Genomic DNA, 13,263 nt, shown 5'->3' on the forward strand with positions numbered 1-13,263 from the left:
GTGGCAGAGCTCAACGCTGCGTTTCGTTTGCCAGTACCTTATAGTCAGACATTGTGCGCTGCTCCTCTACAGCCTCAATGGTATGGTTACTTCAATATATACTTTGTGATGTATACCTTAGCAAAAGAATGAAAATATAGGTTAATTGAATTTAAACTTGAATTTGAATTTGAATATCCCTAGGCCACAACAACGTAATTACTAATAAATTATGAACATACAAATTTTACATAAAATAATATAACATTTATATATTTTATACCCTCTTAAGAAGTTATATTCATAAATAAGAAACATTCGCCCGTTTATGCCCACGAAATACATATCTTGGCTGTGATCCTGAGCGTGAAGTGGAAAAACAAACTCCATTTCAGGTTTAAAATGAATTACAAGCGAATGCAGTTTTACAAAAATGTTTATACTTTACTAAATGAGTTCCGTGATTTTGTTTCCAGTTTTTTAAAATTACGTAGCGTATGTTATAGTAATATAAAATAAAATAAATCAACTTCACGCTGTATCCCGCACATAGCAGGGTAGGCAGAAGAAGTCTTGTCTTGTCTTGAGACACTCCGTTCTCCATTTTCTGCTAAATTCTGGAGGCATTGCGTATTCAGTAGCAGAAGTTAACGCCGCGATATATATCAAGATAATTTATTGTGGAAGGTATATAGCCTATAGCTTCCCACCCAGGCGTGAAGCTGATTTTTTTATAGGCTATATTACATCATTTTGTCAATTTTCAGTAAGAGTAATATATATTTAATATGTATCATACACATCTAAAATCGATATAATAGAATATTGGAATACCGCCACGCCATCTCGAGATAAATGCTCTTGACAGACAGACAGACAGACGGACAACAAAGTGGTTCTATAAGTGTTCCGTAGTTACTTTATGAAGCACGGAACCCTAAAAATAAAAAAAAAATCAAATAACTTTATCATACAATATCTATTACATATTCGCAGATTGACATTTCCACTGATAACCAAACCTCATTCAACCACTCTAGCACAAATGTCATCATTGTATACAGAACATGTTAAAGAAGAATTAAATAATGGTAGAGCCAGGGTTAATTTAAATGTAAAGTCCTGTGGTGACCATGAAACTGAAAAGAGGGAACTTCCACCAACTTCATTAAGCTTTGGATAACTTTAACTACCGAACTTTCGCAAATTATTGTCACTGGAAATTTATGTTTTTTGTTCATTAAAATAAAATTTAATGAGAGATTTTGATCTTTATAAGATAATTTCGTGTAACTCTGGTATACAATGATATTTAATAATAGTATTGATTTGATTCTTGATATATGACGTTTCAAACGTGCCAGTTGAGCACAATTCATTTCGCCAATTCACGTTGTATGGAAAACACACGAAGGAAATTGACCGGTATTAAAAAAGATAAGAAATATACACAATTATAGAAAACATGTAAAAAAAAATGTAATAGTATTATTAATTAATAATAGTAAGTATTTATTTTACTTTCGCGATCAAATGGCATTATCATTTCATAGATAATAATTTAGATAAAATATTAAATTAAATTATATAATTTTACTATTTTAGAAGATTTTATTATATGTATAGATTTAGATAAAGTAAGGCAGAAAATATGCTTTTACTTTCGTTTATCTTAATTACAAAAGCATTTTCGGTTCTGGCACTCGGGCAATATCTCAAGTATCTGAGGAAGTCATTCTGTCTTTCTATATGTGGAAGAAGAAAAACGCATATTACAATGATAAAACGTCTTTTAAAAACTCTTTACACACACGTTGTTGAGTTCCGCTACTCATCTCACAATGTCTCGAGAATTCGGCGGAAAGTGGGGAACTTAAATATCTAATTGGGAGTGTGTTACCACTAGGTTCCCAAGTGCCCTCTGCCTACCCTGCTAGATGCGCGAAGCTAAAAAAAGATACATATATGTGACACACGAAGAACTCAAACACACTAAATTAACAATTTTAAATCCTATACAAGAATCACATAACCCAATTCCGAAAAACAATATTTCTCTTCATTTAAAACTGCACTCGACACAGTAAATGAAAACTAAATTAATGAAAGCTAATTAAAAAATAGCATTACCGGGACATAATATCCAGATAAAATAAATCCACATGGACACCCTATTCCCGCCACGTCTCCGGTCTCAGAGAGCTCATTGCCATTTTAATTAAAATCTTTTGTTATCTCGCCATCTTTGTCTCGGCTATAAATAAATTCTATCGGAATGTACGACCGTTGTTGGATCGAATGGTGGTTTCGGTTTCGCTGAAGCTTCTGTGTGGAGAGATGAATATAGAAAATATTGTTTTTTTTTTCTTTTTTTGAGGCCGTAACAGTACGGTAGATAGGATGGTAATCGGTTCTTTCCACGTTCAGGGGAGTGGTTACATTTAAATTATTTACATTTATGCACTCTCACGGACAAAGCGCGGGATTGAGTTTTGTCACTCAACAAGCTTCACGCTGTATCCCTCATGTAGCAGGGTAGGCAGAGAGAGCCTAGTGTTAAGTCACTCTGCTCATTTTTCGCCGAATTTTGGAGTCATTGTGTATTGAATGGTGGAAGTGCCATGCTTTGTCTCGACACCAGAGCTAAAGAATGACAATATTAAATACTAGCAGTCCGCCCGCGGCTTCGCCTGCGTAAACTACGTTAGTATTAATTTTTTTTCTCCATGAGTACCCACGTCCTATAAGTGACGTCCATGCAAAATTTGAGACTCCTAGCATTTGTAGTAACGAAGTTTCATACAAACTTTCAACCCCAAAAACAACCCCTTAGAAGTCGAATATTGCAAATTCCCGTCTTAGCGAGCACCTACATCCTATAAGTAACTCCTATGCAAAATTTCAGATTCTTAGCACATGTAGTTTCTGAGATTTCGTGATGAGTGAGTGACATTTCGATTTTATATATATAGATTTCATTTCCTCGAATGCAATCGAACCCACAATCAGTCGCGTTAACGCCTCTATTGGTTATAATGTTAGTAATAAAATATTTCTTTACTTTTCTCTTATTAATTTGTATTTACTTTTACAAGCGCCATACATAAGAAAATATCTTCATTTGGGACGTAAATTTGCCAAAAACTTTCATATTGTCGTCTTGTGGGAGCTTATTTACAAACTATTAATCTTAACTTTGACCGTTCTTGTAAGTTTTTTGCTCGAACCTAAGAAATACTTGTTTTGTGTCTAATAGAAATAGTTTTTTTTTATTTATAAAAGTTTATTTTTTGTTTTAGTTTCACATTTTATTCCTAGCGGGGTAGCCTGAGAAAAAAAGGGTAATTTGAAAATTATTTATTATCTAAAAACTATTCCATTTAAAAAAATAGATAATTTATGTCATATTTTGCTATCACAATAATTGAACACTGAAAGATTTATACTTAAATTGTTCCAATTTTCTCAATCTGGTGAGGAACCTCAAGGAACAGAGTGTTTCAACACTAGGTTCCCACGTTCCCTTTGGACATCGTATCACATCCAAATTGAATTTTACACCGACGGTAGAACTAAAAAAACGACCCCTTTTCCCACCAAATCGGCTAAACTACCCCCAGCAATTAGCCAGACAAATACGGTGTTTAACTGTGAAGGCATTCGCGCCGCCACGATTAATGATTTGCGGCTGCACAAACTGCACTCGGCTACACTTCTATATCACTAGCGTCGGGGTAGGGGTGGGGGTAGGAAATTATTTCAACACCTGTTAACTTACCGCTATGTTAGTACGGGTTAGGGGTAGTATTTTTGTAATTGCTACTACGTTTTTGTAGCCTAGTCATGGCGCAGGGGCACAAAGAGTGACTGTAAAACCGACTGGTTGTAGTTTCGATCCTCACACGAGTAGATGAAATATTTATTTAAATTTATATTCCCGTTTCTTCGTTGAGTTCTGCCACTCAACACCGAATGCCTCCAGAATTCGGCAGAAAGTGAGGAACGGAGTGTCTTAACACTAGGTTCCCTCTGCCTACCCTGCTGTGTGCGGGATACAGCATTTGATTTTATATAATAACGTGGTTTATCCAAAATTTGTCATCACCAAATACAGGTTAACTTCAAATTTGATTTGAATTTTGAATGCAATGTGGTGCAGCGGTTCACAGCCAGAACCTATGCTTAAAAAAAATTAAAAGGCTGACCTAAAAATTCACTACCTCGTCTTTACAATATGCTTGTAGCTCTTAAACTGCTAACCCGAACATTAGTAAACATATCTAAAAACGAAGAAGACTTTCGACTAAAAAACCCACCTTATTCGGTTAATTCATGGCCACCACGATGCCACAGACAAAGAAATAGACAGAAAAGTCAAATTTATATTTTTACCCCCAATTAATTTTAACCCTCCCATTTTGAGTCAAGAGTTAATAATAAGCGACAATATAAACACAAATTGCGAATCAGCTCGTCTCCAACATTCTGCACGTTCGATACACCTTAACACTCTCTCTCGACGTAAATTCCTCGTATCACCAGAAATTAATTTTCAGTCAGGCGTCACTATGAGCAGGTGTCGCCTTTATATTGTTCGTGACAGATTTATATGAACATTATGAGCTTGTACAACAGCTTGCAGGTACTTTATTGCTTTAAGGCTACTCTAGAGAAAAGTTTTTCAAGTATTATCTTTTTCATTACATTATTATGATGGAAAGAGTGAGAGGTAAAAGAGGGAGGGGACCTCAGTTGACCTTCGGGAATAGTTTCGGTGATACTGGAACAAGGTTACGTAAAAAGCATCTGGATCCAGGACCTCCCGGGCTGCGTGTATGGAAAAGTTTATATAAGTGGACAAGGCAATCAAAAAATCAATTCCCGATTCCAATCGTATCTTATACATATACTTGTAAATTTCCCTTTTCGTTCCTTTCATTTATTCCATTTAAGGTAAGGAACCCTAAAAACGAAGACAACAAACAATTTCATACGTACCACAAACAAATGATGAACATATCAACCCTTTACGTTCCCTACTTACCCGTAACAACGTTACGTACCAAAGTAATTGCTCGAAGGAGCTGCATCAGACAGCCGTTATTAATGACGACTCCTTATTTACAAGTCATTAGGCGGCGTGTTCGTAAGCAAATATTGTTTGATTTATCTAGCTGAAACTGGTTTAGGTTTTGTTGGGTATGATAGCTTGAAGAGTTGGCTATTAATATGTATTTCTGTAGGAAACGTGATAGTTTTGGGTTCGATTCACGTTCGGGGGAATATATTATTTAATATTTAAAATTAATCGCTCCAATATCGACGCAAACAGCTCTGCCTACTTTAGGGTAAAAGCGTTAGACTTTTTTTCGCTTCACGCTATAACCCGAATAGGTAGCAGGGTGCGTAGAGAATGTGAGATCTTGAAGTTAAGACATTCTCTTCTCATACAGACACTTCCGTTTCCCACTTTCCGCGGCATTCTCTTAGCAATGTGTGTTGAGTGGCAGAACTCAACTGTACTGTTTGCCTCGTTACCAAAGTGAAACTATTAAATGGAGTGGAACTCCCTGCCTGCTCAACTGTTCCCGTTAAATACAACCTGGCCGTCTTTAAGGAAAGAGTGAATAGGCATTATCTGGGTAAGCATACTCCATCATCGTTCGCATCGTCACTTGCCACCAGGTGAGATAGCGGACAAATGCTTACCTATCTTCAATAAAAAAAAAATTAAAAAATAAAAATCTGGAGTAGGATCGAACCCAGAACCTCTGGCGTTTACAGTCGTGCCCCCACGCTACGACTGGCATCGCTTATTTATTTATTAAGCGTGAAGCTAACTAAAAACCATTATCTTTTATTAACAGTCACTTGTCAAAAACACCACTACTACGTCAATACATAGTGTATTTTGAATGTATCGGTATTGGCCACATGCAAATTTCAACATAGAACCCTAAAACACGGGCCATGCAAAATTTACTGCAAAATCTAGAAAAATCCCGCCATAGAAACTGTTTGTGACATTTTCGATCCACCACGGTCGGCGTCATTGTCACTGCTGTGTTGCTAATAGTGATAAGCGAGGCGATTAGCGAGTTTGTGTTATTTAAAAAAAACAGCTTCTCGTTTTTTCCCGCATAGAAGACAAAAAAACCTTATGTTAAGACAATGTGTTCCTCACGCATCGTCCAATTTTCGTGAAATTACCTGTTGATTGGCGTAACTCAACACTAAATTGTTTAAAAAATGTCACACAGTGGCTCTATAGTCAAATATATGTTTTTTACTTCAAGATGTAATACATTCTCTGAACCCACGAACGTCGCGTTTATAGTCACACCCTGAGAAGCTGTTCCATGACGGCCTTCATTTCTTTTCACGCTTTACATTATATCTCGTAAGTAGTAGGGTAGGGAGAGGGAGCCTAGTTTTAAGACACTTCCCTCCCCACTTTCCACCGAATTCTGGATGCAAATATTTGATTTCTTCGATTGAGAATCGTATCTACGACTGTCGTCATGTTTACAATCATACAGTACTTCCGGCCTCCATATTTATTTATATATTATAGTAAAACAATATGACACAACCCTAATTCTATTAGCCTTCATATGGACCTTTGAATTTTTCAGAGAAATAATATTGACTAAGCTGCGACAACCGTTTTCAATAGTCAACTCTATAATCAACAACGCTTTAATTGGGTCAAACGTTGGGTCGAAAAAAAATGTTACGTTTTTCTCGGGAACTATAGCATTCATTCATTTCATTGTTTGTACTGATATTAAAATAGAGATGGATTTCAGTTAATATTCGAAATTGTACTGTAATTTATGTTAATTTACTGCAGTTTTATATTGGTTGTGTGCTGGGTTGTGATAGGGTGGTCGTGGATTCGAATACTTATGAGGAAAATATTTTTATAGATGTAAACGCAGCGTAATCGTTATCAAAATGGATTAACTTATCATAAAATGTCAAAATTTAAAACCATCTTTTAGGTCAAATTGCAATGAGAAATCTTATGTAGATATTAGAAACTTTTTAAGTATTTATAAAAACCTCATGTATAATTTACATATAATTTAATTTAATTCAATTTATTACTTCTTTGTGTTGTGTTATTGCTGTTTTTTTTTCATTGATTTTGGTGTTCCGAACGTGACAGTGGAACACAAATCACTTCGAATATGTCGAATATGGACACGAACACATGAAGAAGATTTTTTTTTTATAATTAACATTCTGACACTGACACCAAATATACACGTTTTACTTCCAACATAATATTTAAATAAATTCACAAAAACAATAAAAAATATATTATCAAAAAATCAATTTCATTAATAAACAACACTTTTCATTTTCCCGCCATTGGTCCCGCCATTGGTCCAGGGACCACAGATAAAAAAACATAATTAGCGTTATTACAATAATAATTCGCAAATCACTTCAACAGATAAAACAAAAGATTTAAAACATATATTTTAGTCTACATTCGATTCAAACAAAGGGATGTATGTAGGTACAAGACAAGTTTCTTGCTTAGCACCGAGAAACTGGGAGCAAATTAACCAATATTGACGACGTAGACAGTACTAGTACTAGTTACTTACATTGATGCACGAAAAGCACGATTCTAGTATTATTTATTACTAGCGGACGCGCGCAGCTTCGCTTGTGTATTTAGGAGTGAATTCTAATATCCCATGAAACATGTGTTCAATGAAATAATTTTAAGAGTCTAAATTTCTAATTTTATAAAAATCGGTGGCGATTTAAAGATTTTTCCATACAAACTTTCAACCCCTTATTTGCACCCTTAGGGGGTGAATTCTAGAAAACCATGAAACACATGTTCAATTAAATATTTTTAAGACTCTAAATATCAAATTTTATAGAAATCGGTGGCGATTTAAGAATTTTTCCATACAAACTTTCAACCCCTTATTTGCACCTTTAGGGGGAGAATTCTAGAAAACAATGAAACATGTATTCAATTAAATACTTTTAAAAATCTAAATTTCTAATTTTATAAAAATCGGTGGCGATTTAAAGATTTTTCCATACAAACTTTCAACCCCTTATTTCCACCTTTAGGGTTAAAATTTTTCAAAATCCCTTCTTAGTGGATGTCCAGATTACGAAAGTAAACATCTGTCCAAATTTCACGTTTCTACGCACAGCGGTTACGGCTGTGCGTGCGTCTTACCTCAGTCAGTGAGGACAAGTCCTTTTATATATATAGATATTAATTTTTATTGAGGTTTTTAATTATCATATCACAGCAGAAATCGATTCCTGGTATAAATGTTAGTTTGTCAATTAGTTTCAGCATTATTTTAAAATTAATAATAAGTATATTAAGTAAAGTGGTAAAGTACTAAAATGAACAAAACACAATAAAAATAAATTGCAATACAAAATAATATTTACCTCTTAATTTAGTAATATTCACCGTTTCTCCGAATATGATCATCATCATCAGCCTGTCCTCGTCTACTTCTGGACGTAGCTTCTCCAATGGCACGCTATTGACCTCGGCTTCGGCTTCGCATCCACCCTTTACCAGCCGCTTTGCGTCACCCCACCTAGTTGAATAGATATTATTGGTAATTCAATAATACGGAGAGTATTAGGAGAGTATTACCCACTCGTTTTATAAGCAAAACATTTTTTTAAGCTTTATACTGTATCCCGCACATAGAAAAGTAGACAGAGGGAACCTGGGAACTTAGTCTTAACATACTTCTTTTCCCCAATTTCCGCCGAATTCTGAAGGTATTGGATATTTCTTCGAGTGAGAATCGAACCCACAACCTATTGTTTACAGCCGCACGCAAAGAAGAACTTTTCTTATATGACATAGATTTAAAATTAAAAAGGCAACTACGAATAATAGTAGATGCACGTCCAAAACTAGATCGTACACTAGAAGTTTAACACTGTGTGTTGCCTATAAGTTATAACGTGACGTGTTCGGGAGTAAATTTGTTTATCTAATATTATATGCAATGTGCGGTTACAGTTATAAGTTTTGAAATTGCATATAGGTAGTATCTGTGAGAATTTGAAATAACTAAATCCAAGTTATTTATATTGTTGATTGGTTGGTTGATTGGTTGGTTGTAAGAGTAAGCGTAGCGTTGAGTTCTGCCATTCAATGTCTTGAAAATTTGATGGAAATTGGGAAAAGGAGTGTCTTAACTTTGTTCCCTCTGCATATCGTGCTATATGTGTTAGTTAAGCAACACATACTAGGTTCGATAAGTTGATTTTTTTTTAGCTCCACGCTGTATCCCGCACATATCAGGGAAGCTGGGAACCTATTGTTAAGACACTTCCGTTTACGAATTTCCGCCAAATTCTCGAGATATTGTGCGTTAAATGGCGGAGCTGAACGAGTGGCGTTTCTTCGTTACCAGAGCGAAGATATGATAATATTAATTAAATATTATTTGATTTCCCCGAGTGAGAATTAAACCCACACCCGTCGCGTATACTGTACCAATACCCACACAAAAATATTCTCACAACTTAACCTCAAATACACAAAATAGATTTTATCATCCCTCAGCATTTATTCTTCAAAACAGGAAATTAGATACGAAAAACCGCAAAAAAACACTTCCAATACTCTTTAAAAAATACCTGCGAATAAAAGTCGTTCCCCAGCCAAGCCCTCGCCTAACAAATATAAATTTTTATTTTGTTTACATTTGTATTGAAATTTAACGGAAATTGCTGAACGGTGAACTAGTACGCGCACTTTGTACCGATTCCTGTTTCATAAATATGGAAATTATTGCGGAACACCTATGTAAGTGTATTATTGCTTTTCACTTTTTTTAAACGTTTATTTGAAATTTTCCTATTCAATTTTTACCATTTTCACACACTATGAATTGAATATGTGAAAGATTTTTTATTTTCACAGTGTTTCATGAAAAATTTATAAAGTACTGACTGTGTAAGTTGGCTGTAGGTTATAAAGGTTATAGTATTTTTTAGCTTCACACATACAGTGTGAACAGCCCCTCAAAGAAAGGCAGAGAGAACTTTGGAACCTAGTGTTAAAACACTCTGTTCCCGTTAAGACGCTTCGGTTTCCCACTTTCCACTGAATTCTGGAGGCATTGTGTGTTGAATATCAGCATTCAACGTGACAGCTTGGAAACTTTATTTTTCAATATAAGTTTCAGATAATAGTACATTCATAGTCAAGTCATCTTTCTTCCTCCTGGCATTAATCCCGGCTATTGCCAGGGTCTGCCTTCCTACTCAACCTACTCCACATTGCACGGTCTTTTGCGTCCTCTGTGGTTAAAACATTGGCTGTCATGTCCTGCATCACGACATCCAACCAGCGCTTACTTGGGCGTCTGGGAGGTCTCACTCCAGGAACTGATATGTCATCCGTCGATATATCTTTATCATTGCCCGAATATACGAATAAAATTTGTTTTTAGCATCTATTCATTAATTTTGTCCACCTTTGTTTTTTTATGCCCAGTAAAACAAAGTATAAACAAAATATCTTTTGCCCCAACAATTCCACTAAAAATTAGTAAGTTACATCTACTAAATAATTACAAAAATGCATTTTCCTTTATTAAAGGACAACCATTTCGTTAGTTTCGTCAGCCAACTAATAAACTAAGAAGCTAAGTGTTAAGTTTGGTAAAAGATGGTCTTTATAAAGTTCGAAGCGAGTTGGAACATAAAATTCATCGCAATTCTACTGAATACGTTCTTGTTTCTTGTTTTAAAACAGAATGGTTTGTGTTTTAAAAACTGTCGTTAAGTAGGCGGTAATTTAATACGGCTAAAGCGAAAAGTAAAAATATAAATAAAAATCCCGCACACCGCAGGCTAGGCAGAGGGAACCTAGTGTTGGTTCCCCACTTGGTTCCCCACTTTCCGCTGACTTCTGGCGATTGTGTGTTGAGTGGCAGAACTCCGTTGAGTTCTGCCGCCGCCCTTTGCCTTGATACCAGAGCGAAGAAAATGGAAATATATATTTTAAATAAATATTTAATTTCCTCGAAGTTAGATCCCCTAACCCACCATTTGTCGCGAATTCCAATTCCTTCAGAATTTATCAGAAAGTGGGGCTCATAAATGTCTCAATGGTAACGGAGTGTCTCAACAATATATTCCCTTCTACATGCAGGATACACTGTAAAGCGAAAAAAAAATACTAAACCTAGTTGATATTTCAATTATTACAGTAATATTACGAGAATAATGTGCTAAACAATTTAAATTTAATTTTATAGTCCCGCCCTATCTCATACTAAATGTCAAGTGTCGTTAGCTTAAATCGACTCCATATTAAAGTTAAAATTAATTTTCTAGATAATGGAGTAACCATTTTGACAAAATTCATGTATAAAGACCACATATAACCATTATAGAGAATTAACCGCTTATAGTTTGAGTTTTTAATTTAAGTTTATTAATTGCGGCGTTAAGTTCCATTTCCACACTCAATGCTTTCGAAATTCGACGGGAAATGAGAAACGAAGTGTCTTAACACTAAGTTCCATCTGTCTTCTCCGTTGTGCGCGAGGTACAGCGAGAAGCTCATAAAAAAATCACTAATAGTGTAATATTACGAAGCATTATATAAGTAACGAATAACTTTAACCAAAAAAATATTCGGTTAGATATTTTAATAATCTTGAATACACTTTTTTAAATTTGCTTCTAGCATAATTATTAATGTCTCTAAATACTGCCTCCACTTTCCATCACAAAACGAGACATTACGTATTCATATAATAAAAGTAAATAGAAATGATGAAAATTCTTCAAATTAATTCTAAAGTACCCAAACTAAAATTTTTTTAGGCTGAAGAAGAAGAGAATTAAGACACTCCGTGGGTACACTTCCCGTGGATTTTCGAAATATTACGAGTTGCTCTCTCTTTATCACTAAAACAATGAAATGTAAACTTATTTCTCCAACCGAGAATCAAACACACTTACATCGCACAAAGTTAGGTATCAACATCAAAGCTCTAAAATAACAAATAATCTATAGAAATGCAGAATTTTAATTAATCTACAAAGCATACACCCCCCAGTCGGCAGCTGGGCTGGGCTGGGCAGGGCGTCAGGTGCACCCAGATCACACAAGCTCGTATATAACTCTACTGACAACTTGATTTACACACAAATTCACAATTGTTCAATTGTTTTATAAATATTTCACAGTAATGCATTCACATTCGGGTTATTTTTCAATTTTTATTGGTATTTCTCGATTTCTACCCACTTAACATTTATATTGGTGTGTCAGGTAGATGCTGATGAATACCTATGAGAGAATTCGTTCTGAATTTTAAATGGTTTATTGTATTTACTACTTAGAAAATAAAATAAAACATTAAAATTTAGAATAGGGAATAGAAAATATTTCTTATTTTTCCATTCTAACCAATATTTGTAGGTAGCTGTTGTTTTATTTTTTTTAACTTCAAGGTTTATCCCAGATATAGCAGGGCATATAAAAAATGGGTTAAAACAATCTGTTCTCCCCTTACCACCCTAATTTAGGACACTTAATATTTTAATTTCCTACCTCTGGTAAAGGCATAGCGCGGCGTTGGGTTCCGCCTCGCAAAACGCTCGAGGCTTCAGCAGAAAGTGAGCGACGGAAGCGTTTTAACGAGAACAGAGTATATTAACTTAAGGGTCCAAGCTCCCTCTGCCTACCCCACTATGTGCGGGATACAGCGTGACAGTAAAGTGTTAATTTAATAAAAAAAAACAAGCTAATAAAACAAAGTGATAATTTTAATTAGTTAAGTAACAAGTGGACGTTCCTTTGGCGAGGCGTTTATTAATGAGCGGGTTCGAACTTACCCCAATGCGGTCCGCGGCTCCCGTTTTATATATTTACTTTCGACACTGTCATTATTTTTGCCCATTTCAATGACCGAAAGTTTATTTTGAATTGAAATATATCTGAAATTTTAAATAATTAATTTATTAATAATATAGTTATATACAAAAACATAATTTTAATAAATAAGTTTTTTTAGGCTGGGCTTAACTTAGGCTAGGTGGGCGAATGCTTTGCTAGCTTTGCTAGCTTCGCAAGGTTCAATGGTAATAATTCAGTCCCCCAATTAGGAATTGAATCAAAAGCTGTCGCATTAGCAGTGAGACAGTCTGCTTCTCCCGTTAGAAGACAAGAATTCGTTTTATACAAGAAGTTTGAATATCGGGGGAGTTTCAAATATTTTCGTAATATCCATTTATCATACTAATATT

General features: G+C 35.0%; 1 protein-coding gene across 1 annotated transcript in view; it reads right to left on the reverse strand.

Annotated features, from left to right (window-relative positions):
- The window catches only part of LOC146536625 (uncharacterized), a 31,824-nt gene extending 18,907 nt beyond the window's left edge, over positions 1–12,917 (reverse strand). The window contains exons 1-2 of the mRNA XM_085189620.1: positions 12,853–12,917; positions 8,441–8,573 (exon numbers count right to left, since the gene is read on the reverse strand). Coding sequence (XP_085045746.1) covers positions 8,441–8,573; positions 12,853–12,917 — 198 coding nt within the window. The remainder of the gene's footprint in view (positions 1–8,440; positions 8,574–12,852) is intronic.
- Positions 12,918–13,263: the final 346 nt, after the last annotated feature.

Source organism: Heliconius melpomene, chromosome 8 (assembly GCF_056956725.1).
Source record: "Heliconius melpomene rosina isolate 202511_hmr_F chromosome 8, ASM5695672v1, whole genome shotgun sequence".
Classification (NCBI taxonomy): Eukaryota; Metazoa; Arthropoda; class Insecta; order Lepidoptera; family Nymphalidae; genus Heliconius; species Heliconius melpomene.